Source organism: Perna viridis, chromosome 6 (assembly GCF_037379345.1).
Source record: "Perna viridis isolate PV_CMFRI_1.1 ecotype Kerala chromosome 6, ASM3737934v1, whole genome shotgun sequence".
NCBI classification, from domain to species: domain Eukaryota; kingdom Metazoa; phylum Mollusca; class Bivalvia; order Mytilida; family Mytilidae; genus Perna; species Perna viridis.
The window spans coordinates 17,302,580-17,330,517 of NC_142450.1; the positions used below are offsets into that span (position 1 = coordinate 17,302,580).

Genomic DNA, 27,938 nt, shown 5'->3' on the forward strand with positions numbered 1-27,938 from the left:
CAGAAACTATGAATGATATATTTGTTCTCAATTACTTCTATGAAAATTTATGAATGAAAGAGGCATGTTCAAATCTGGAGGAAAACGTAAAAGGGAAAAACTACAGGAATGGGAAACTCCTTTGAACTGAATGTTGTTAAATGCTACATGCAGTGAATCACTGGAACAATCATCAGATCAAATTCTTTTCAATTGTCTGCCTGACCAATCAGAACCCCAGCAAATCATTCATGCAAATGAGATTATAATTATGAAATTTAAAAATTGGACTAAGTCACAAACTGTAACCCTAATAATTCCTCAAAGAAACTCACTGGTGAATGGAACTTTTTGGCATTAGCTAGTTCATCCTTGAGTTTATCTATCTGATTCTCTAGACTTGCATTCTGTATCTTAAGAATAGACAACTGTTCTGAGTCTAGTTGACATTTATTGAGTTGTTCTTTGAGATGTTTGATCATAACCTGCGTAAAACAAGGAAGATTTTTTTTAATAAAATAACAGCTGATAAACATTTTTAATACAAGTGAAAAAACAGAACTCAGACTAAAAGTAGATTTCCCATAAAAGACTATATTTAGGGAAAAAAAAGAACTCACAGACATCCCTACTAAGGTTTCTTACACTTAATACGAGAAAAATTCATCTTATTATATACAGAGCAGTGATTTATTGAATGTGTCCATCACAATAAATTTTGATTTAAAATTCACATTAAGATAAGATAAAATGACAACATCTTATCTTTATAATACGTTAATTTCACTCTGAAACTTCCTTCAGCCAAATTGTTACAACATGAATATCAATGTGCGGATATAAAATTTCAAAATTGATGTTTCAATAAACAAAATCTGTGTTATAAATAGGATAATCAATAATTATGAAGTACCAAAACAAAATAACTGTTGCTAAGTATACCTGAAGATTTAACTCATGGTCACATTTTGGTTATTCATTCTTCTTTCCAATTAATTATCCTTTTAGTCTTTTCCTTCATTCCATTGCAAAGATATTATGTAAGAAATCAAAAGACTTCAATATGACTCCTGTATTAACCTATCAAAGTATGATTCTAGACGTTCTAATACATTACCTGTTGAGCATCTGTTTTGGACTGTAGCTCTGCCATTTTTGAAGCCGAGTGCTGTAAAGCTGTGTCTGCCAATACTTTATGCAACTCTTTTTGATGTGAAGATCTTAAAACATTTATCTAAAAGAAAAGGATATTTTCTTTCAAAAAAGCATTATAGATTTGTAGTTACAATCAGTGATAAAATGTATTTTACATGCATTTTTGCTAAAACTATATATTTCTTGGGGGATGGGAGTGGATTTCCTGAGCCAAACAAGGGAAGCTTAAATAAGTATTTCAGCACTAGGGCATTGTGTTCTTATAATATACAAGTAGAATGACAATTAGTTGACCCAAGTAAAAGTACAATGTAATTTCTGTATGGGCCGGGGGCCAGGACACTCTGCCTTCAGAGCAACTGGGATGTGTGCCCCAGGTGGTGGAATGGGGTACCCCTGGCATGTTAGATGCTGGGGTTGTCAGGCTATCATACAGAAAACCTCATCGCAAACCATAGTGGTGCACCGTGTTGGGAAAAATGCCATGTTCCTAGCACGTTAAAGAACCCTGCTGAGGTATTCAATAGGAGTACGAACCTTTACTCTCCGCCACAGGAGGCTAAATAGCCTGACCCTACCTATCCCTCCATTTTTCTAGTGGCAATCGGAATTTGTCGACCCCATTATCCTTGTGTCCCATCCCATTTTTCGTTTCATTATCATTTCATATTCATTTTATTATCTATTTCATGTTCATCGCCTGAAAATAGCTGAAATATTGCTACTCAGTCATTAAACCCCAATAATCAATCAATCATGTAATTTCTGTATGGAGTAACAGGTCTTGTAGAATGTTGATCCAAAGGGTCAATTAACAACATAATTACAATGCATGCATATACACCATAAAACAGTTTTGCTCAGTATTAAAACACAACAGGTTATGTGGTTAATTAGGTGACACATTAATTAGGGATAGATATCAATTTTGTTTTGACCAAAAGAAGCAATAATTTTAATACACTGACATTATCTAGGTGTGGATTCATAATTGGAAGACCAAATGAATGCTTGCATCAATCATGTCAATATTGGACAAAACTATATATTTTTGCATGTAACCTTGATTTTTAACACAACAAACCATGAAAATAACAACCTTGCTCTGCTTGACAGTAAGTTTTGTTTTCATCCTTAAAATGTTTGACTCTGCCAATAAAACTTGTTTTTATTGTTTAACCTTTGATTTTTCAAACCAACCCTTCTTTCAATACCAATATAATTTAGATTACCTGTTCTTCATATTTCTCTCGTGTTTTTCTGTATAAATCTTCATACTGAGCCTGGTATTTCTGTATTTCTATTCTGTTCGTATCAACTTCTAACTGTAACTCATCAACCTAGAATTCATTTACATGTAAATCATAGTTATTCTGGGAACCATGAATATTCATCTTGAAGTGAAATAATGCAGCAAATTTTGTCGAAACCAAACCCCCTTATTGACTGAAGGCAATATTCAGGTAAGGTTGGTTTAAATTATGATGAAACAAACAAGTATGAACTTTAGAAGATATCTGGAATCGACAGTTTATTCTGGGTACGGTTTAGAAAAGTTTCACTGTAAGAGGACTCATATCTAAAGCTTTCCACAGTTAAATTTAAAACATAAAGGCTTACTGTATTCAACCATGCTCTAAAAATTAAACACTGCCAATACACATAAATGTATCTTGCACATCATATTAAATTACCACTGTTTTTTGTTGTTTTTTTTCAAATACATAACACTCCAAATTTTTTCATGGAAACCATAAGATTTTATTTTTCAAAAGACATTAATGTAATTTGCATATCAAGTAAATGATTACACATATGGGGACCCGGTTTCATAAAAAAATCTCAAGTGGAGATTTTCCTAAAATTTTAACCAATCAGACCCCTTGAAGTTGGAAATTTAAGGAAAAACTCACAGATTTGAGGAAAATCTTAATTTCAGATTTATTTTAATTTTATAATTAACAAACAAGAAATTCATTACAGACACACAGACCATAAAAGTCAGTAAAGCGAAACATATCTAAATTGAACCTTTTTAGACTTTAATGATTGAGACAGGTGTCTGGTTTACCAAGGTTGAAAATATGATAAAAATTGATGTAAACAGACTCTGTTTTAGACAGGTTTTCAGATTATTAAGGGTTCTGTTTAGATAGGTTTACAGATAATTGAGGGTTCTGTTTTAGACAGGTTTTCAGATTATTGAGGGTTCTGTTTAAACAGGTTTTCAGATTATTGAGGGTTCTGTTTTAGACAGGTATTCAGATTATTCACAGTTTAATTTAGACAGGTTTCAAGATTATTGAGAGTTCTGTTTTAGACAGGTTTTCAGATTATTGAGGTTGTGGTTAGACAGGTTCCAGATTATTGAGGGTTCTGTTTTAGACAGGTTTTCAGATTACTGAAGGTTCTGTTTTAGACAGGTTTCACTGTATATGGAGTCCCACCCTACATCTGGTAAAAAAAAATAAATAACCTTATACCTTCAATTTCAACATTTCATTTTCCCTAATCACATCTGATATATGAGTTCTGTCAGCAAATGTTTCTGGCTCATATTGTTTATCCGTCAGTCTGTCTATAAATCCATTTGAGTCAGATGTCAACACTTCAGATTCTTCATCATCTATTTTCTTCGTCTTTCCTTTTCCTTTACCCTTCTTGTTTTTATCTAAAACAAGTACAAAGTAACAAATGACAAATAATACCTCAACAAATGGCATGAATGTAAATCTGAAACAAATCTAATCTGTCAAAGTGAAAAGTAAATCTGTCAAAAAGTTGTATCTTATTCAAGGTACTCAAGCTAACATTTCATTTGTCATTGCATTAATAGCTAAATCATTTAACATCAAAGGGAGGTATGCAGAATATTATCTACCTTAAACTGCCAATTTTTAGAAACAAAATCCAAAATGTGTGTTTTATTTTCAATGTATCTTATTTTTGCCGTCTTCATTTAAGTAGATAGAAACAATAATGTATGATTGCATCTTTTCTCTGTCATTTGCAAAATAACACAAAATTTCTAGATATAAAACATAAATCTATACTTTTACATGTAATACTTATATCATACCTGTATCTACATTACTTAAACCATTGACTAGATATAAATGTTTTTCTTTCCTCAATCTTTCTATAGATTTCTGTAAGATTTGCATGTCATGATTTTTACTGTCTATTTCAGCCCTTAGAAGTTTGACTTGATTCTTCAGATCAGATTCCTGTTCCCTGACAGTTTTTAATTCATTCTTGAGTGAAACTAAAATACAGAAAGTACAGTACCATCAATAAGAGAAAGTTGTCAGTGCACCTGTACCAGTTCAAATAATTACTCAAATACTTTTAACTTTCAACAGAAAATAACATGAAGTTGCACACATGGTCAGCTTGTACAGGAAGTAGATATTTAACAGCATCCAAAGTGGCTTAAACGTATCCCACAAACCAAATTCAATATCAATCCATCCATTGATAGCAGAGATTTTTGTTAAAAAATTTTCTCTATCATTCCATATAATGAAAAATAGCAAAGTCCTAAGAAACAGGAAGTTGAAATTGGATGGTACCCATAATCGTGTAAAACTTCCAATATATGTCAAATCAAGATAATGCAACAAAATTTGAAATCAATCCATCCATTGGGAGCTGAGGTAATTACCACAAAATTCAGACATAAAGAATGATGGATGGACAAGGTAATTCCATTATACCATTCACTTGTTGAGTGGGGTATAAATTATGGGAACTGGATTTTGACAATGACAGGTAAGTAAACAAGGACAAGAGGTGATTCAAAATAACTACAATGTATTCAATACTACACTAAGAGAGTAATTCATATTTAATCAGTCAAATAGTCTTTATGATCAAGCCCCAGCGCCACTAAACCTGAAAAATTATGAAAAGGCTCCAGAACCCCAAAACTTACTTAAGTCTGAGAAAATTCTCAACTGTTTGAGATGTCATCAATTTCAAAGACTTTGATTGAATTTACCATGGAAGGTAAGAATATTCTTGGACATATATAAGTACTGTTTCAATTTCTGTTATGTTGGGACTAGACATTTCTTTAAAGGGGAGTAATAAATCAAATGACAAATTGTTATATTATTTCATGTCAAAACACAAATAGTACAATAAAATTAATGGTAATGGATTACTACTGCAGAGGCAGGTTCTTAAGGTAGATCATACCTATTACACGAAGCATTCTTTTCGGTCAACTTTCAAAATCATACAGACATATATACTTTCTTTAAACTATTAGTGTTTGAAATGATATAAAAATAATATATTTAAATTATTTCAAATGATTTTTTACAAAAAAATTAGAAGGGCAAAATTATAGACATTATTTAAAAAAAAAAAACACGCTTTCAAAGGGAGATAATTGGCAGAAAAAATCTTTCAAAGAAGAGATAATGGTAGGAAAATGTTCTATTGAAATGTGTAGAGAATTTTGTTTTTTTTTAATAATTTTATAAAGATTACAGGAACCCCAATTTTTGTTTTGAAATATGAAAGAATGCTAGTTAAGTGTTATATAAAATTTTGTTTACCAGATTTTTTTCGTAGTTTGTGAGATATCAAAAATTTTCTACAGAATCCATATAAAATGTAGTAATATATTGGCCCAATTATCTCAAAATCAAGTTTAGTAACCTATATTTTCGTATGAAAATTCTAGTGTATTTTCATTCAAGGTCATCTTTGAGAAAAACTAGGAAATTTGATCTTCTAGAAATATTAGGTAAGATCTACCTCAAATATAAATTCAAATATACAACCCCTATCCGTGAAATTCATCATAGATAAAATGAAATGGTGATTCATATCTCAAGATAAATATAACATCTCCATAAACATCATAAATACCTTCCTGTGCCGTTTTAGTTTTACTTAGATCATTGTTCAGTTTAGCTATTTCTGCCTGCATTTCAGTGACCTGTTTTTTATATCTCTCTCTGACACTGTCCAGTTCCTTTTGTAAGGCTAGTGTACTAGTATGTGGGTGATCATAATCTCTCAGGTTATTATCATCTGTTCTCTTGTACAGGTGTAACTGGGCCTCTAGATCTTTTATTCTATCTTCATATTGAACCTACAGGTTACAATACAGTACATGTATAAATATCAAAACTGTCCCTTCAAATGTCATTGTTACGATGTAAACAAACAAGTTTTCATCAGACATGATTTTACAAAGATAATAAAAAAAGGGGGAAAATGATGAAAGCACAAGTAAATATAAAGCAAAAAGAGAAACATAACAGCAAAATCATGATTAAAAAAAGGGGGAATTACATTGTTAAGCTGAAGAAAATCAGGGTTTGTATTTATTAGGATTACCATGAACATATTGCATTGTTAGATATTGTGGTCGTTAGTTTTTTTCTTTCAAAGGAACATATTTGTGGGTATCAAGTTTTACATTTAAAAAAAATAATTAAACGTGAAAAAAATAAAATATCAATTGTACTATTTTTCATGCTTATTTTGTCATGAAAATAGCAAACACTACATGTAGAACACCCTAAAAATTATCATTTAAGGAATGACTGTTATATTGTTTGGTTTTTGAAGAAATAACCTCAATCACAAGGTGCACACAGGCATTAAGGTTATTTCAAATAGACTGAAACAATATAACAGTCATTCCTTATAATTTAATATCAGTATCAAAGTTCAACTATTAAATCATTTCAAAAGGTGATGGAATCAGTCACATTACAGAAAGATGGTGGACAAAATTTTCTATTCAATCAATAAGTGTGTTACTTTTGAAATTAAATTATAATATGATAACAGTAGCCATCAAAGTTGGGAGAAGAATAATAGGATAATTAATTGGAAAGAATGAATAACCAAAGTATGATCACAAGTGCCGTAGAACGCCTAGATTTAATGAGTGTGCAGAACTTGAAAATGCACCCAATTAAATCTTCAAGCACTCTTTTTTAATAGTGACGATAATAACCAATTGATTATCCTATTTATTATATAATTTTTTGGCATTATTTATTGCTATTTTCAACATTAATTTCATATTTTGTATGCAAAGTATTGAAATTCCTGTTGTGACTTTAAAAGTTTTACTAGGAGAAAATCTGAAGGTTATATTTATTTCTGTGTGAATTATCAACTTTTTTTTTACACAGGAAATATTCAATAAATCACTGCTAAGTATATACTAAATAAATCAAATTTTAAGCTTATTATTTTTCAATTTAACAAGCCATCCATTTAAGACATTAAGTTTATTTAAAAACAACTTTGAACACAACAACCCCACTGGGATAAAAGTTGTCATTTCAATGCCACCCATTGGTCTTCAATGAACAACAAGAAAACCCTCTGTCCCCAAAACAACATTATACACAGGTACAGTGAAAGAGATGCTCCTATACACTCCAAAAACATGAAAGTAAATTGAAAGTTCAAATGAATACCTTTAATGTATGATATTTCTGTTCCACTGATCGTAACATTATCTCAGCCTCTTGGTCCTTGGTCTCTAGCTCTGCCTCTAACTTCTTCAACTGGTTCTCTAACACAATAACTGTAGGTGTCCTCTCTAAGGATGGTTTCTCATCAGAGGCTAGTGCAGCTGTCATGATCAAGGCCGGAAGAGAATTTGGATGTCTTCTACGTATTATCTGCTCCATTTCTTTTACCTAAAGGAAGATTTAGATATTTAGATATCTCAAATAACTTGATAAATACTGTGAAAGTACTTTAATTTGTGGATACCAATTTTCGTAGAATAGGGAAGAAACAGAAGTTTGTGGATTCTTTAACTCATGGTTTTTAGATTTTCAGTATACACCTCAATGTAAAATTTCCTTTTTGTTGGGAACCAAATTTCGAGGTTAAGCTTATACACGAAAACCACGATAATTGGTACCCCAATTGAGTTAGGAAAAGATGTTTCCAGTAATGTTTTTGAATTTTTTTTTTTTTTTTTTTTTTTTTGAAGATGCTATTTTATAACATTTTTTTACTTTGACAAAAGATTACTGGCCTTACCTTTTGAATGCGCCATTTTTATGCCTAACAAAACTCAGAAGTCACATGATCGGTTAAATAATTCCGGTTCGGATATGGTAATTCCAGACAATCTCAGAAATCATGTATTGAAATATCATAGTCAAATGTACATACATGTATTTAAAATTAAATAATGATATTTTATAGAACAAAATTATATGATGACAATTTTGTTGCTTGGCTTTTGGTGGATGACTGTCTCATTGGCAATCATACCATATCTCCTAGTTTAACATCTATAAATTCTTATTACAATGTTGATTCTTTATAAATTAGGCCATTAAAATTTAGTTTCTTGTTCCTCAGATCATATTTTAAGAAAAGTAAAAAGGAATATGTATAGTTTTTATCTTTTAAGTACCATAAAAAATAATGATTTGGGTATTTTTCATATTGATTAGCTAGAAAAAAAATGAGGGAGTTTTTTGTTTAGTTGTATTGATATGAAAATAAAAAATGTGTAATAAGGAACTCTTTAAAAAAAAAAAACAGAGTCTGAGAACCAAGGAGTTATTTTAAGTTGGCCTTACAGAGTCATCCACATCTACTAACCTGTCTCTGCAGATCTTGGATCTTTTTAGCATCATTAGCTCTCTCTTTAGCCCTGTATTTAGTCTCCTCCTTCTTCTTTCCTGACTAAAGAAGGAAACACAAGCATGGTTAAAGTCTGGCACATTAAATTTCCTATTTCATTTAAGTATTTCCATTGTATATCAATAAAATCTCATGTTTGAGCATTTTGTATTGTTTTACACAGAAAGCATATTTGCCAAAAGATATCTATAACATTAAATGCATTGAAAACCTTAATTTGTTTGAATATCTAAATGTATACATTGTACTGAATAACTGTTTAATTCCAGTGCAACATATAATATAGGAAGTAAAAAGAACTCTGATTTAGTAGCAGAAAGACAGACAGTAAGACAGCCAGACAAATAGACACTTTATCATCTAGAAATGTACAGTCATTATGCTAAAGTTTAGGTACTCTCCTTTGGATTGTTCTGATTGATGAAATAACTGATTATCTATACTAAGTTTACAAGATACAAGGGTACAATGCCAGCTTCCAGGACTTAATTTATATTTCTGCATCAGTTTTGACTTTCTAACGTTGATAGTGAAATGTACCTCTGATTTCAGTTCATCTATCCTAACTTTGTAACACTGACAGTGAAATGTACCTCTGATTACAGTTCATCTACCCTAACTTTCTAACACTGACAGTGAAATGTACCTCTGATTTCAGTTCATCTACCCTAACTTTCTAACGTTGATAGTGAAATGTACCTCTGATTTCAGTTCATCTACCCTAACTTTCTAACACTGACAGTGAAATGTACCTCTGATTACAGTTCATCTACCCTAACTTTCTAACGTTGATAGTGAAATGTACCTCTGATTTCAGTTCATCTACCCTAACTTTCTAACACTGACAGTGAAATGTACCTCTGATTTCAGTTCATCTATCCTCACTTTAAGTTTAGATATTACTTCCTCTTTCTCTTTGACTATTTTGGCCTCTTTATCAAGAATCTGTTGGTTCTCTGCATACCATTTCAGTTTCCTGTTAATTCTCTCATTCTCCTTTATATATTTCTCCTCAATTTCCTGGAAAATTAAAGAATATTTAATCAAAAGAGCAATGATAATTTTGTTAACAGTAAAAACCTGTAGTTTATACTTGATTCCTCAGTTTAATATTACAGTAGTGTCAATGGGAGAAGAGTTGAAGAAATATTTGAATCTATTATCTTAAGTGAACTGTTTTCAAAATCCTAATTTAAGAACTATGCCTTAAATTTGACCTATAAAATACAAAATTTTTAAATCCTTGAGAAATTTCAAAGTGATTTATTATCAATTAAGAAGATAAAAGGCAGCAAGTGAATAAACAATAGGATTCAAATGAACATTTAAGGGAAGTCTATTTTAATTTTTTTGGTCTATGAAGAAATAACCTTAGTCACGTGGTGCACACTAAATAACCTGTATAGCAGGTTATCTACGCAGGTTATTTTTAAGTGTGCACAAGAGGCATTTAGATTATTTCATATAAACCGAAACAATATAACAGTCATTCTTTCAAATTTAATTTAAGTATCAAAATTCAACGAGTAAATCATTAAAAAAGTTTGATAACGTCACAGGCAGTACAAAATTTGGTCTATGAAATGATAGACGAAATTTTAAATCCAATCAGAATTCATGGTACTTCTGAAATAAAATTATTTAACAAAGACTGAATAAAATCATTCCAAAGTTTATTCCAGTTTAAAATTCATGAACCATGAAGTATTTTAAGAATTAGTGTAAATTGTCCCAGAGTAGCTTATGCAAGAATAACTAATCTTTTAAAAAAAAAGGAAATAAATTTCTATTTGATATCAGTCCAAATAAAGATTTGATACTAAATCAAAGCATATTGATTTGGGATCACTTGAATTGTGGAACGTGTTTACTGATATTTATAATGATAAATTACCAAGTTAGTTTATACAACAACAAATTACGTAAATGCTCAAAAAGAATGAAGCATTCCGATCTTATTACCAATCAAATTTAACTACTGAAAAATAACTGCCTATTTATGTAGTTTTTTTCTTATACAAATAATAAAAAACATCGAACTTGTACAGTACACATAATTAATCTACATATCCATTACCTTAGCTTCTTCTGACTTAAGTCCTTTTGAAGCTTCTAATTTCTTCCTTAACTCTTCTTTGTCCTTAATTAACTGATCAATGTGTTGCTCCAGTTCTAGTTTTGTTTTCTGGAGTACTTGTAATTCTCTCTTAACATTTTCTTCTTGTCTCTGAAATTTTACATCATATTTTGCCCAATTAAATGTTGAAAAAAATCTATACACTTCATTCACAGTGAACGAGTGATAATTAAATTGATTAAAAATTTGTAATTTCCAACCACATGCCAGGAAATTAAAATGTCTCGTGAAGACTCCCACACTTACCACGCTTACCATGTTTACAGTTGTTATTCATAATGTTGATCAATTAAATACTTGTTGATTTACGAATGTTATTCGTATTTTAAAGGACTAGTTGGTAGTGTATCAACTAATCATAATGGTAGTGATATCGATGACGCAAAGACTTGATGGCTGGAATGGAGGTCCTTGATGACGTAGTTGATGTTGGGAGAATTTAGGGTGTTATTTAATTTATTTTTTATGGTTTTATTCATGAAAAAAAAACAGATACTCCCTCATTTCTTATAAACGATTTTTCCACTCTTGATAGTTAAATTTTAGATTTTAACTATCTCGAGTGGAGAAATCCTATAACCCCCTCAAGACTGAAGGAGAATCTATATTTAAATGTTACTCAATTAAATGTTTAAAATATCTTTACTAAGACTTGTATTAATTACAGATTATGGAAGCAAAAAGATTTCTCTACTAAAAATATATCAAATTTGGAAAAGTGTTAAGCAATTCACAGTTACATAAAATGATATGAAAAAGATAAAAGCCAAACACAGAGAACAATATATCTACTATATAAAATTTCAAATCATTCCCATTAATTGTTTTATAAAGTTTTTTAATCAATGCTGCACTAAATTCTACCAGAAATCTCATAAACACAAAGTAGATGCATGAAAAAGAGAAAATTCCACAAATAGACAAACCTGTTCTTATTCGGAAGCCACATATCAAATTTAAAATAATTCCAATGGAGCTTGCAAGAGTTGAAAAGGACATCAGGGTCCGGTTTCATAAATTGAGATTGTCTTCAAATCCTTCCTCAACTCAAATTTCGACCAATCAGATCACTTGCAATTTGAGATTTGGGGAGAAACACAGGACTTGAGGAAATTCTCAACTTGAGATTTTTTTTTATGAAATCTAGGCCTGTTAAATTATATACTGAGCATAAGAAAAAGGAACGATTACCTTTGTCTCCTTACACTCTGCCTCAAGTATAGCTATTTTGCCTGCCCCAAGTACAGCACCTCCTTCAGTATTGCCTGCTGCAATATTTTGTTGAACAGGCAAACTGGTGATGACTCCTTTATTCTTGTAGGCTATTTCCTGTCTCTCTAACTCAGCCCTTAAAAAATATTACAGTTCAATACATGTTTCCCTTGTTTAAGTGGATACTATATGTATTGAAGATTTAAAAAAAATATTTCAATACAGCTATCCTTAACCACTCAACCATTTAGGTATATTTTATTAGTATTTTACAAAACAGTTGGCTACAGGCCTACACTCAAAATTCACAGAGACATTTCTCTTTTCATCAACATAGGAGATGAATATACAAGGTCAACAAACAAAGCAAAAATTGGCAAAATCGGATGTAAATATACAATAATAAAAAGAATCGCAACGGTAAAATCCGGATTTGAAATAGCAAAATTCTGCTAAAAAAACAGAAGAAATTCATGTCTGTCAACTACAAATGTACCAAGAAAATATGTCTAACAAAAGGCAATGACAGCAAAAATGCCATTTGGTCCAGCAAAATATTTCTTGTTGAGCGTACAGGGAAAAAGGTAAAAATATATCATTAATGTGGGCACACTGAACATCAATTTCAATTAGTCTGAATAAAGACAAACAAAGGTTTTAAAAGCAGCAAAGTTTTTTATTCAAGATACATGATTTAGCAGGTTCATACACAATGTGATTACTACGTGTATTCTCACAATTTTCATTCATCCTTATTTGTACTTAAGCCATCTTTTTAGTATTCACTGAGTAACTGTTATATGCAAAGCCTGCTCTTAAAAATTCTTTCAGAGAAGATTTTACGAGGTCTAAAAACGAAGTGGAAATCAGCAAAATCGGAAGTAATTATACAGTAAAAAAATAAATTGTAACAATAAAATCCAGATTTCAGCGGAATTCTGCTTAAAAGTGGATCAAAATCATCCCTGTTCTTAAAACCCAGAAATGATAAGGCAAAGGTGACTCAAAATATTTAAAAGGAATAAAAATACTGATACCTAAGGTTAGCCACCTCAACACTAAGTTTCTGGTTCTCTTTAAACATTCTCTCCTCTGCTTGTTTTGACTGTTTCTGCTGCGACTTGAGCTGATCATAAAGTTTCTTATTTTCCTGCTGGTACCCTGCCAAAAGATTTTCCTGCTCCTTAAGCTCTTTCTCAAATCTGTCAACCTGTTCCTTACTGGCTCCATCTGTCAAACCATCTATAATTTTTTTTCTGGCTTCAACCTCATCTTCAGGTACCTACAAATACACAAAATTGCTATAGTACTTATGGTAAATAAAAATAAACACACTCAAATTAGAAAATATGGTGAGCCAGCTCACAAAGAGAATACCCCTCGCTTCAAATAAAGTTACATATGTAACCCGAAAGTTCATTTATCTCCATTTAAGGTCCTCCAAAGGTAACTACATTCCTTCATACACATCAACATATGATGGCTAGCCTTCCTGAAGCATTTCTTTAAAATTCCTTTTAGCAGTCTAGGAGGAGTTGTCCTTAAAAAGTTTTAACACTTAAACCCTTATATTAAATGATCTCCCTTTGGAGTTATATTCCTTCATGCATATCTACATGTGATGCCAACTTTCTTCTTTTCTTATACGTTTTCATCAAAATCTCTTCTATGGTATAGGAGGAGTTGCACTGACAAGGTTTTAACATGTTTTTCAAACACATAAAAACACATTTCTTTCATTGGTTTAAGACCAACATGTGAAACATATGAAAAATAAAATACATACATTGAGGGTGGTAACTAACTAATGAAAAACTTGTACATAAAATCAGATGGTCAACAGACGTTATTAAAATCATTTTATTAAACATTCATTCCTTTGTGTTTTATATGCACAAAAACAGATTTAACTTAATTACATGTATGAGAAATAGCCTGTATTTTCAAGCAGTCTGAATACTTCTTATTACTTAAAATTACCTTGGCTTGTAGAACAAATATTTCTTGCTTGAGTTTAAAAATTTGTTCTTCATATTCTTGTTTCTGCATTTCAATCATCTGTCCGTATTCCTTCTCTACTTGTACTAGATCATCTGAAAAAAAGTAAAACAATGAAAAACTACTAATAACTTGAAGTTAAGAATCAATTATCTTGTAAATCAAACTACAGCTCAACGGTTTGACGGATCGATGACCGTTGACTGATTGATCGCTGACAGATCGATGAACGGTGATCGATCTGATCACAGTTTTGTTATGTAAAATGAGGAATGATTTGTTAAAAATGAAACAAATGTTGAATAAAAGTATAGATTGATAATAAAATTTATTACATAATGTAAATTTGTGTAAAATTGACAAAGAAAACACCGGAAACCATAAAAAATATTGACCGCTCTGTGGTCACTTGATGCAATCACCAGTTTGATTGATCTGTTTGACGGATCAATGACTGATCGGAAACTGATCGATTTGTCAAACTAGAAAAATTAAATTCCCCATGGACAATAAAATATATAATTTCCATTGAAACCTTGAATGCTTATTCCAATTCAACACAATACAACTTACAAAATTCTGACAAACCACAAAAAATGGTGTCCATAAATGAAAGTACCCTAACAGTATATCAAGCCAGTATTTATACTAATGAAGTTTTCAATTACAACTAAAAATTGAACCTTAATGTTACCTTTATTGGGGAAGTTTTTGTCAAATAGTATTCTCTGCTTTTAGATATTGACTGCATATGTCAAAACAAAGGTTACATTCAAGACTCATACAAACAAATGTACTTAAAAATTTGAAATATGTATAAAAAGCATGGATACCCTTATCTTTTCACTTCAATGAGTTCAGCAGGTGCTTCAGCAGAATAAGAATTGACAAAGAGGAAGGTCATGTGCGTCGTTTAAATAGTTATGCAGAAGCTGCATACCAATTTCAATTCATAATGGTATCAAAATTTTAACTGGTGAAAATTCATTGATTACAAATAAGGAAAGCAATTTTTAGCAGTGTTAAAAGAAAACCCCTTAAACAGAGGACATAAATTCTTGATTTCTGTAAAAATATATGACTTTGTGACAAACTAACCTTTGACCTTCTGGTGGAGTTGTCTTTCTTGTTCTAGAGCTTGCTTTAACAAACCAACATCACTTTCATTACCAATGGATTTATCTCCCTTCCAGCTGGCAGCCAGTGATGGTTCATCTATAGAGTATTTAGCCTACAAAAATAAATATGGAAACAATTAGGATCATTGATCTATGCTAAAGACAGATGTTCTTGAAATCTCATTGCAGTGTTACCCATATCATTTTGTTTTCTATTGGTGTTTTTTTTTTCAATTTGTGTTCATCAATTTCATCTTCACTTTTTTTCTTAATGCATGTCTGTGAGCATTCCAATTTTAGATATGCCTTAACAGTACTATATATCATGATAACATTCACACTTTATACTTTATTTTAGAATTATATGTACAGTATGTGAATCATACAATGCACATGAGATGTTAAGTTAAAGGTTCCCTCATCAAACTCAGATACCATTAACTTCAAAGTGAACCCTACTTACGTCATAGTGAGAAATCAACAAAAAATATAGTTCCACTTAAACAAAAATGCTTTGGATGGGTGGGAAATATATAAGGAAAGCAGGAATCACTAAAACATAGCAAAAAACAGCTCTAAGCTGGACAACACAAGAGACAAATCAAAGAAAAACTCAGTGTAGGACTATTGAAAATATGCAACAAGACCTCATATTGACTTGAGGATTCCCAAAGAAGATAAGAAACCTGCAGAGTGGTGAATCTTGAATAAATACAAATGTATTGACTTTAAAAGCTCTAAATATCATATGAATAAATAGGTTCATTAATTTTACTGTTTTACCTCGGGTATCACTTGTCCTGCAAAATGATCTTTGATATAATTAGCAAAAGCATCAACAGAAGCATTCAACTGTGAGTCCAAACCTCCGTCAAAATATTTCTGTTTCTTGTTCTGAGGACTTTCTGTACCTGAAATAAAGGACACCATTTATTGGTTATTTTTTTAAGTATGACATAAAGACTTCGTTATCAACAGAATTTACTCAGAAAACAATCTATAGCACAACTATAAAGAGATATATATAGGGAATTTCTGGTTCTTAAACCTTGAGTCTTCACATTGAAGAATAATCTATTCAATTATAAATAAAAATTATAAAATTCAAATAATGACAAAATTAACTACAATATTGGAATGAGGAACATTCTTTAAAAATAAGAAAAATGGCTATTTACTGGTTTCCAGAGCCTTCAATTTCTAACCTAAAAACTTTGAATTTCCATTTAACATGTTTAAATAGTTATTGAACCTTGAACTTTCATGTAAATAGTTCCCGGACCTTGAACTTTTATTTAAATAGTTTCTGAACCTAGAACTTTCATTTATATAGTTCCTGGATCTTGAACTTTCATTTATATAGTTCCTGGACCTTGAACTTTCATGTAAATAATTCCTGGACATTGAACTTTTATATAAATAGTTCCTGGACCTTGAACTTTCATGTAAATAGTTCCTGGACCTTGAACTCTCATGTAAATAATTCCTGAACCTAGAACTTTCATTTATATATTATATTACATTAATTGGACCTTCAACTCTTTGAACAGACATTTTATTGTTGACTATTAAGTTTCCCAAAGTGGACATTCACTTGCAAAAGTTTAGTATCTTCTAATCTTGAAAGTAACTTTAAACCTTTCAATTTCTTTTCAAGTTTATAAGTGTCATGTTTTTTGGGTTTTTTTTCTATTACTTTTTTTTACAATAATTTCTTAATCCACATTATTCAGTAAACACTAACCTTTGATCTTTTGTTTGGCAACATCAACAGGGGACCAGACATCAGTAACTGCTTTTCTGTCTAGAATACCTGTCCTCTCATATGCTTCCTCAACCCTCCTCTCATGCCTCCTCTTCTGTCTGTCATTATCCTCTCTGTCAAGCCTCTCTCTAGAACTACTAGGCCTATCCTTGACATGTTTTGGAGGTGAGTATGATGTCCCATATCCTGAACTCTTAACATGGGCAAATCTTGGATTTAGTGTCCCACCTGAATAAATTGAACTTGGGTAGTAACAAGTGCAAAATCAGAAGTAATGACGCAATGCACACAATGTGTCAGGAATTTTTCAGTCATACAAATGTACATGTAGTAATATTTAGACAAATATCACCTTACTGCATTAACAACTATTTCGTTGGAGAGGATAGCCATTCTTGATTTGATAACTTAAATTTAATTTACAGTATTCCTTGTATCAAAATTTTATTTCTTGCAATGAGTAAATTTCTTATTAGAAAAATTACCTGGTGTCCATCTTCATACAAAAGATGATCATTTCGAATGTACAAAAGGGTGGTAAAATTTCTATATTTTGACTAGTTTTCAGTGTTTGTATTGTTCAATAACTCTCTTTAGCAGGTTTAATTCTGATTCAGTACTTACTTGGTTTAAGTGGCGAGAAAGTTTTATCAGTTAAAGGCCCTGAAGGTGTCCATCTCCTTGGAGACATTGATGCTGACATATTTCTCCTTGGAGACACACTAGGGGATTTGGGAGATTTCTGTCTCCTTTGTGGAGATTTCTTCTTTGTTCTCTCTTTGGAGTCATCTTTGTCTTTTTTCTTTTGCTCACCCCTGTCCTTTTTCTTTGACCTCCCTCTTTCTGTGACAGACTGAAATGATGAAAGATAAAATATGCAGACAGGCCATTTGAATTCTGATTATAGTCTATAGGGGAAAATATGTACTTAACTATTTATTTTAATATAACCCTGATTAATCATTACTTCAATGTTCCCAAAGCAAAATACATATACATACATGTACTAAGCTATATCTTCAAATTATATTACCAAAAAAACTGTGCCCTCAAACCCTCAAAACACATTACCTCTTAGTATGATACAATTTTATCTTTTTTTACAATTCTTTAAATTACTTGAAAGAATGGCTTATTTCAATAAGAAACAAACTGGGTTAATTTAAAAAGGCACAAAGTGACAGAAAACCCCAACAACAAAATGGATCTGTGAATACAACACAGCATATTGTGAAAATAGATTCCAATGTGTACAACGATAAGAGGGGGGTTAGTGTTAGATATGTTTTACATTATAACAATATATACATAACCCAAAATCTTACATACAGAAAAATGAAATAAAAGGAATAATAAAAAAAAAAAACAGGTTTATTGAGTCCTGGTAGACTTGTGTTATCACAACATACCATAAATTTTCAATAAACAAAGGTAAAATAAATAAAACAGGCACATTAAGACATATTTACTGAAATATGAAAGTAAAGATGTATTTGTTTTAACAACATGCATTGATTTTGGCAAATAGAAGTGAAATTATGTTCTGGTTAAGCAGTTGCACTATTTGAACACTATCAAATTTTCAGAATTTTTTTTTTTTTTAAATATAAAAAAAGTTCTTAATACTTTTCTAAATTTGAATAAATATTCAATGCTAATAAAACCTTATGAATGTTAAACCAAATTGCGGGACAAAATTGGAAATTCTTAGGCTACAAAAAAATAGTGTAGGTTCTCAGGTCCCCTGTTCCTAAAACACTCCCTCCTCTGTGACTTTTATTCCGCTGCAAAAAAATCAAAAAATTAATAAAATCCAAATTTTTTTCCTTGTCAGGAGGGGGAAAACGGTTTTGGTTTTATGAATTAGTCATCTGGATTGTTTGCATGCTTAATGGGATTTCAAATGCTTCAGCAGATGCAGTTCTCTGACATAGATTAAAACATGACCACTTATATCGTGCAAAATAGTTTCTCCAGGAAGATCTATATGCCATGGAGTACCATACCCATCTTTTCTCCATATGCATGTTTTCAGCTAGGAAGTATGTATCTTAAAATATTTTATAGAGAAGTTCGTCTATTTGCTTGCAACTAAAAAAAGAAATAAGCTGCCCTCTGGCATCATTTTTTTTTTAAAGTGGTCTGAGAACCTAGACATTTTTTTGTATGGCCTTATAATCATACCATGCATTGATGGGGACTAACATATCATGCTTGCACTACACCACAAATATTATCAAGACTGATTATTCTCCCTTGCTATCAAATTATCTCCCTTGCTCACAGACACACCAAATCATACCACACTACAACTTACCTTTTTGGATTTTTTAGGTGACCTTCCAGTCTAAACATAGAAATGTTGATAACACTTAATTAACTTATACTTTGAACTAACAGTGCACAACAAATTAAAAGGGACCATTGGAAAATGCTCTACACTATATGATAATTTAGATGCATCTACAATATTTCATCAAACTATCAGTCTTTTATAGAAATTTTTAACTGAAAAATAAAACTTATCAATTAACATCAGATTAACTTATTCCAGTCAGTTTACAAATAAAAGTTATTGGCTTTCTTTGACAAAGTGACGACGGTTTCACATACATTTTCAGACATTCTGTTTTCAACAAAAGAACGTCAAACAACTACTCTAACAGTCATTCAAATAAAAGTCGTCAGTCCCTTGTAAGGTTTATTATAGAAACAAGATGGCGGATAAACAATACGTTCAGTGCAAAATTCTCGTAAGAAAAATAAATTTTGAATTTTTTCAATCTCCGAGGTAAGAACGAGAAGTAATTGTATGAAAGTTGTAGTACAGAACGACATGAATTAAATGGCAATTTTTTTAAAGGAACTTATGAGTAATAAAAACATTAATCTAAAAAAACTACAAACAGGCTGAGGTGAATTCTAGTATAATTAATTTTACACAGGTCTGAATAAAATTTACCTTACAAAAACAACATGAAGTTTCATGTGAAGTCAATTAATCTATTTGGAAGAAAGGATTTTGTGATGAAAATTTTTTATATCATTTTATATAATGAATAATGGCAAAGTCCCACCAAACAGGTAGCTGATAATGGACAGAACAAAAAAATACTTACAACATATGCCCTATCTAAAGAAAGCCACAACCCAAATTTGAAATCAATCCATCAATTGGGATAGACGGTACAAAAGATGGAATGATGGACAGTAATCCGACAAAGTGATGTACAAGGTGATTCCCATATACCATCCTCTCATCGAGTGGTGGTATTTAAGTTATCTGTTTAATACATTGTGCCGGAACAGTAATGTGCCCAATTATTTCTAGATGGCAGAATTGTAGAACTTTTCTTTAACTGGAGAAGAAGTCTATGGTAAACATATCAAAATGTTTTGGGAATAAAATAGTGGTGACTTGATTAGAGGTCAATGTGAACTAAAAATTTTATATAACCTCGTAGATAACCAAAATAAAGACATCAGTTTCAATAAGAAAGATGTACAATTTCAGTAACTGGCTGATAAACTTCTGTAACATCTGTATATCAAATTCAAATTTTAAGATAATATATAAAAGAAACAGCAGATGTTGTTTGGAAGGAAGACTTGGATACTTACAACTTCAGTAACAGGTTGGTACATTTCAGTATCTTCTGTGTGGGAGTGGTCAAACCCACCCCTTGGGGAGGGGTCAATATGTACAGGTGACAAGGCAAAACCTCTCATTTCCTCTGCGTCTTTCATCTCATGAATTCTTCCTGAAAAATTAATAGAACATAAATAGTTAAGCTTACAAAAATAAAGTTATTGAACAAAGTTATAGAAATCCAATTTTACTATTTTAAAATTAGCTGTAAATTGATTAAAAGAAAAGTAGATAAACCACATAAATTTATAAACAATTCGCTACTTGTCAACTTTTACTTATCCATATAATACTGAAGACAATTCATTCATTGTTTACTTTTGATTGCTGTAAACCAACTTAATGTATTTATCAATATTAAGCAAGCATGCGTTTCTGTTGTAGAAACTTGCACGTGTTGGTTTGTTTATTCGAACTGAACTGCATATGTGACTGAGCTGTTCCTAAAAAAAAATGGTTGTTTATTATTGATAAATATTTTATGCTTGATTGAGACCATAAAAAAAAGCATAATTTTACTTATATTCATGTTTCAGGATAATATGATACATGTGTAACCAAAAAGAAGATGTTGAATACTGGCATTTTTATAGAATAATCAAGCCTTTTACAGTTTTACAATAACTAGAATAATTTTTTTCTTCATAATTTATAAAATTTAAAGATGTGAGCTATAGCCATTGAAAAAAAATGTTTTGTTAAAGCAGAGACTTTATATGGTTCTTGGTTAAAGATATGGAACTAGTAAGATCCTTAACCAACATTATTGGTTGCAGACTGGGATTTTACTACACATACTTCTCCATTTAGGTTACCGGTATACCTTCCTTAGGTTAACTTCCTATCAGACTGAAATCAAGCTTTCAGTGCATCTAAGACCACAGGTTAAATTTGTATAGTTTACCAGTATGAGGACTTCTTCCTCCATCAAGAGAATTTCCCTACACAGCCAACACATGGTCTATCATATGCTCCATACTGAAGGATCTTGCAGCAATTTATTTTAAGTAAGTTCATCATGCTTACTAAGTTAACAAAAATAAACATTCAGAGATGACACAGTTTACAGTACCTTTAGGACTTAATATAGGCTGCTCTCGATCATCTAAAGCATCAAAGTCTGTATCTTTTCTATTCTTCTTTGATTCCTTGTCATAATCCTCCATTTCTTTCAAAACTTCTTCTACAGTTCTCTCTTTACCTGCAAACAAAGTCAACAGAAAAAGTGTTCACTTTCTTTGCTATTATAAACATCAAAGGTCCAGTACCTGGTAAGTGTTTGGCATGAACAGCCATGACAGTGAGAATTCCTTTATTTGCATCGTGTATAAGATTCCTCTATTCCATTCAAGTCCTAATCGCAATAAGAAAACCAAACTAAACTTGAAGTTGCACATGTTGTTGTGCTTAAAATATCCCCATTTGTACCGGAAATTGATATGTGAAAGCATCCGAAATCACTTACAATGTATGCCTCATCTATATGAACCCACACATCAAATTTGACTTTGAATTAATACAAGAGAGATGGACAGATAAGGTGTTCCAATATACCACTAACTCAATGAGTGGGGGTTTAAGTATAAGCTTTTGTAAGAATCAGGCAAAATGGGAAAAGAGATCAGAAACATGCATGTTCAAAACCCCACTCATCTGGCAATATGACAATATCATTTCACTCAAGGTTGCTTTCTCGATTTGAAAAGGTCCTTATTTGATCTCTGCAATATTGGATTTATTCAGAGTTATCTGCCCTTGTAATATTAATTTTCAGTGCATTTCAATAAAATGATTAATCGATTTACTGAAGTGATGAAGAAAATATTGTCTGTTTTCTTTGATTCTGATGGTGCAAATAGTCAAATTAAAACTTTCAAAATGGTGATTTTTGCATACCATGTTTCGTCACTGCCTGATTCTTACAGAGACTAACACTTAATATATTTCAATTAAAAGATTTGGGGAAAACAGTAGTAATTTAGGAAAATCTAATTAAGAGTAGGCTCTTAATTGAATAACTCACCAGCTTTTGTTTTTGGTTCCTCACTGAGCATTTTCTGTACGAGTTGTGAGTTGTTACTCTGATTTCCTTTGTATGAGTCAAATGGTTGACTCTGATCTTTAAAAGTGGTTGACAGACCAGCTTCCTGTAATGCTTGGTGGTAGGCTTCAATTTCCATGGAGGTATTGGTTCCCATAAAACCTGCACAAAATAAAATTGGAATACTTTATAGAACCTCAGTAAACATGCTCATTATATCCCATGTCCCCACATTCGCAATCGTTAAGTTCAGTCCCTATACTCAAAAAGGTTGACCAATATACTGTGAGAGTATTATTGTTCGTTGGGTACCATTTTTTGTGAATTTCGTTGGTTTGATAAACCACGAAATTTGGTTCCCATTAAAGGAAAGTTTCCATTTGTTTGTATGATAGAGATGTCAAATCAACAAATTAAACAATCTATGGACTGATCATTTTCCCCTAAACCACAAATAAAAACACTTTCCTACACCATGAATAAAAATACTTTCACAGTATGTGAAAATCGATCTCATTCAAGCTTTTATTGCTACTCATTAAGTGAGGAAAAGTTACAGTAGTTTGTTTTATCACAGTTTTTATTGTTTTAGATAATTTTTGATGATACTAAAGAGTTCTGAAACACTACTACAAGCCGAACACCTTATGTTTGATATGTTCTACTCATAGCTCAGAACACATTAAGGTACATGAAGGAAGGTTGGAACAAAATTATATTTTATGGCCATACATTCTAAACTATTATGCATGTAATAACTAAAAACCCTACTATCTAGGACTACTAGAGATTTATATCAAAGGGAGAAAATATAATAAAATTTGTATTTTTTTAACAAGCAATGCAAATACCAGTTTTTTTTTTTTTGTTTTTTGTTTTGGTAGAGCCTCTTTAATAAGAGGACTGGGGACTGCAAACAAGTATTTTAAAATTAGGCCTTAGCTATATATTTGCCCATGTTAACCTTATTTTTAAATCTTTTTTAATACAATGTTTCATCTCTTGTCAAATTGTAGAGTCTTCCAGTAACTGGAAACATTTCAGAGAGAGATCAACAACAGTGGTTTGCAGGATAATAAAGGTGCCCTTTACCAAAATACTTTTTACTTACTCTTTCTGAAAATATTATATTTTTGAAAGCTAAAAACACTACTCAAACCGTCTGTTACATACAAAAGTACTGTACAAAACTTACACTGAAGCCATTTTAAGAATTTTAGCTTCCAATAAAATGATAACCATCAAAGTTTTAGTTGTTTTATTTCCTTAAATAAACTATTCTAACCAAAAACACAAAACAATATTGTTACATAACTATAAAGCAGAAAATGATGGGGCACATTAAGGGTTAAAATAAGTTTAAAATGATCATGATTAAAACAAAATTAATAGATGAAAGGAGGGTAACACTTATAAGCATTCTAAATCAGATCCATTTCAAATAAATACATGTAGTGTTATCTAAACCATTAGTAATTATTCTAAAACCAACGTGGTGACCTAAAAATCCACCATCTTTTAATTTGTTAGAGATTAGACGATAACTTTACAAAAGAAAACAAATCTGAAGATGGAAGTTAAGGGAGCCACACTTCTACCAGTCCATTCAAGAAATAAAAACACATGCAATAATACTCTATACAGTTTAAATCTAGACATCTTGTAAAACATTTTTAAAAATGAAATATACACCTTCATCAATTGTCACAGATGAGTAGTTTTTAACTTTTGTTGGGTTATTTAATTTTAGTTTTGCATGTCATACTACATAAGAGTTCACATCTATGTAAGAATCAGGCAGGATATGAAAGATATATTTAAAATAAAAACTTTGAATATGTAGTTTTACTATGTGTACCAATAGAACTATGAAAGGAAGACCAATGCCCAGTTGTTCAAAGGATTTATATGATGGATGACAGTTATCCACTGGATAAGTTTAGTACAATCTATACAGGTTATCCACTGGATAAGTTTGTTACAATCTATACAAGTTATCCACCAGATAAGTCTAGTACAATTTAAACAAGTTATCCATTAGATAAAGTTTTGAGCCAACTGGCCCAGATCTGCAATAACTTTTAGTTTAAGCAAGTTTTCAATTCATTGAAATGCGCCGCAATTATCCAATTCCTGTAAGAAGCTTTTTCAAAACAATTCTGTTGAAAAAAATTGCTACTTTAAAGTAATAAATATTTCAGAGATCCATGAGTTGTCAATACAAATACATGAACCAAATACTGTACATGTGTTCCAGTAAGTTTTTAACATGCATGATATAGATATACAGTTTGCCAGACTCTTACAAAGTTGTGTATTTAAAAAGTGATACTACCCATGTGGTCATTGTTTAAAGGATAAAATTATGTTAAATTCATTAAAAAAAGATTAAAATTAGAAGTTGTATCCATATTATGTTTATTGCTTTAATCACATAAATGTACAAGCAAGCCATTCTTTAAAACAAAATATTAGCCTTTGCTTTGATGTAAAATACAAAAAATGTCAACATTAACAAACCATTCATTGAAAAGTACAAATTTAGTATACAAAATACAAATTTAAACAATGACAAGAATTACTTTTGTCAGGAAAATGGAAAGATCTGCTCTCCCAGAAATTTAGGCAGAAATATAGTCATTAACAACAAGAACCATTCAGAATAAAAACAAGGCAACTCATTTAATCAAACAAGGTATTATTCAAGTTTGAACATATTTTGGAATTTTTAGAATATGAGTTAAAAATAAGTCATAAAAATTACCCCTACTAAGAGGCTTAGTCATGTAGACATGGTGGGGGGGGGGGGGGGGTTAGTAAGTTTTCCTTGCCTTTCGTTATCCAACTAACCTTACCCCTTAGCCATGCCAGCATGACTAACCCCCTTATTAAAGGATGGTAGTGCAATTTATTTTTTTACTTATTTTCTTAATTCCAAAATACATGTAATACCAAATTCAAATAAATCCTTGTTTCTAAGACAAGAAACTTAGCTGACGTCTATGAAGAGTTAACTTATATTTATTATTCTAGAGATATATCTCTACCATTCAGTAGCACTTTGTTTACATACCATTCTGCCTCAATGTTTAATTTTTCTCTTATTTTTTCAGACATACAGTCAAGTGTTAGAAATTACAATGTATCCTAGATCAGCTATACTCATGGTTAGAGTACTAAATATCATGCAGTTCAACATGCAAAGATATAAAACCTGTTTGAGCTTGGGGGTTAATAGTCATATCATTTTTCTATTAGCTACAGCAATCAAATTATAGCTCATACACTGATTATGTCCACGTAATAGTGATGGACTTCCCAGAACAAAATAACAATCACCTGGAAAATTACATTCAATAAACAATGAACAACCACAGTACTCTTTAAGAAAAGTACACTTACATAATGGAGTGATCTACAAAGATTAATAGGATAATTTATTGGAAAGAGTGAATAACCAAAATATTATCACGAGTGCCAAAGAACGCCTAGATTTAACGAGTGTGCGGAACTTGTTAAATCCTCAAGCGTTCTCGGCACGAGTGGTCATATTTTGGTTATTCACAATAACCAATTGATTATCTTATTTATTGTATAGATTTTCTTCATAATTTATTGAATTTTCCAAATGAATTTTAAATTCTGTGATTGGCAGATTGATATCAAAATTGTGATGTTCTGGCGGGAGAAAGCGTGAGAATGAAATTACCGAATTTATTTCACAGTGTGAATTATTGAAATTTATTACACTGGGAACATTTGATAAAACACTGCTCTCCATATAATCAGTAGATTTAAACTATCAATATCTATTGAAATGTCTGATGGCAGTTTAATAGTCCAAATACAATATATAACTACCTAAGGAAATTCATCATGTAATTGTTATTCACTCAAGGGAAAACCAACTTTATACTGTGAACATCACCATTATATGCACTGTAAAATTAAATCTTCTATGTTGCTTCCATTTATGTTTAGTCTGTTCTTAGATGTAAAGATCTAATGCCATGCAACTGTAGGTTATGGGTATTTTATATTACAAAGTAGGGTGCATAGTTTTGTTCTATGGATGGTGGAATTTTGTGATATGAAGGAGGGGGAGTATTTGAATTTTGTGATATGAAGGAGTAAAATTTTATGTCCTCTTAGATAACTAATATCCATAGACTGTAAGATCTACTACAAACTAGTAATGGAGAATATTAAAGATTTAATGTTTATATAACAAGATTGTATTCACTGGATTAATTTATAAGTATGAAACGATTCATCACGATATTCATCGTATCTTTGGTCGCAATACGATATGATACATTTGCCTGAGGTTTCAATATGATATGACACAGGTCAAAATACAATTTCTTTTTTCAAACAATATGCAAATAGTAAAGTAGGACATAATCCATTAATCTTTATTAAAATCAAAGTTATAGACTGAAACCTGGCTTTCACAATATTCATCATTTTCATATCTGTTGAATATCTTTTATTCCAAATTGAAGAAAATATATACAATAACATGATGTTGTGTATCGTATCGAAATGCATCATATCATCCATCACCCTTGTATCACGATACATATCTAATCGTGAGGTAGGTGTATTGTTACAATCCTAGTTATTAAACCTACTACATGTACAACAATCATAAATCTACGTTCTGGCACACTATCTACCTACCTGACATCTGCTTGCTGGTTACAGATGGTTCTGACAAAGAGATTCAGAAAATAAGTCTATGTTTTTAATCAAAAACTTATTCCAGTTTTCATACTTAAGGTACTTAAGGCTATTCCAAGTTTATCTATGTGTTCTCGGGCCCTCCTGTATCTCTTTTGAGGGGGTCACATTAAGTATTTTTATAAAAAGATCAATTAAAAAAAGGATATGCTTCATTGTTAGTTCAGTTCAATATCAAAAGCACCATGGTCACTTTTTTTGTGAGATAAAAAGATAAAAAGAAGGGTCTTCCTCCCTCACTGGATTTCATGAAAAAAGTCATGAAAACCAAGATATTAACTTTGAATTGCCCTATCTAAGTCTAAGACAAATAAATAGACTAGCAAGAATTGTAAACAAAAATTGATTTTTTAAGATGCATCATTTATTTAAATATCTGAACATCTGTGGGCCATAATGGGATCAATATTCACTATTTCGTAAACTGGTGTTGCTGTGTATATTCCATCATACTTTACAACATCCTAACTTTCAATGGAAAATGATTAGATTTA

The 27,938-nt window shown here is 31.1% G+C and overlaps 1 protein-coding gene across 12 annotated transcripts in view; it reads right to left on the reverse strand.

Annotated features, from left to right (window-relative positions):
- The window catches only part of LOC148613902 (centrosomal protein of 162 kDa-like), a 68,247-nt gene that overhangs the window by 3,935 nt on the left and 36,374 nt on the right, over positions 1 to 27,938 (reverse strand). For 9 of the 12 annotated variants that reach the window (XM_088587566.1, XM_088587567.1, XM_088587573.1 and 6 more), the window contains 22 exons: positions 27,385 to 27,414; positions 22,684 to 22,863; positions 21,733 to 21,861; positions 20,633 to 20,772; positions 19,329 to 19,358; positions 17,636 to 17,864; positions 16,991 to 17,239; positions 16,030 to 16,157; positions 15,227 to 15,359; positions 14,111 to 14,223; positions 13,168 to 13,412; positions 12,110 to 12,266; positions 10,859 to 11,008; positions 9,640 to 9,801; positions 8,740 to 8,823; positions 7,590 to 7,814; positions 6,016 to 6,241; positions 4,214 to 4,399; positions 3,618 to 3,805; positions 2,367 to 2,474; positions 1,097 to 1,213; positions 315 to 464 (listed from right to left, as the gene is read on the reverse strand). In XM_088587566.1, coding sequence (XP_088443692.1) covers positions 315 to 464; positions 1,097 to 1,213; positions 2,367 to 2,474; positions 3,618 to 3,805; positions 4,214 to 4,399; positions 6,016 to 6,241; positions 7,590 to 7,814; positions 8,740 to 8,823; positions 9,640 to 9,801; positions 10,859 to 11,008; positions 12,110 to 12,266; positions 13,168 to 13,412; positions 14,111 to 14,223; positions 15,227 to 15,359; positions 16,030 to 16,157; positions 16,991 to 17,239; positions 17,636 to 17,864; positions 19,329 to 19,358; positions 20,633 to 20,772; positions 21,733 to 21,861; positions 22,684 to 22,863; positions 27,385 to 27,414 — 3,359 coding nt within the window. The remainder of the gene's footprint in view (positions 1 to 314; positions 465 to 1,096; positions 1,214 to 2,366; positions 2,475 to 3,617; positions 3,806 to 4,213; positions 4,400 to 6,015; positions 6,242 to 7,589; positions 7,815 to 8,739; positions 8,824 to 9,639; positions 9,802 to 10,858; positions 11,009 to 12,109; positions 12,267 to 13,167; positions 13,413 to 14,110; positions 14,224 to 15,226; positions 15,360 to 16,029; positions 16,158 to 16,990; positions 17,240 to 17,635; positions 17,865 to 19,328; positions 19,359 to 20,632; positions 20,773 to 21,732; positions 21,862 to 22,683; positions 22,864 to 27,384; positions 27,415 to 27,938) is intronic. The other 3 variants (XM_088587575.1, XM_088587572.1, XM_088587571.1) reach the window with 2 other exon arrangements.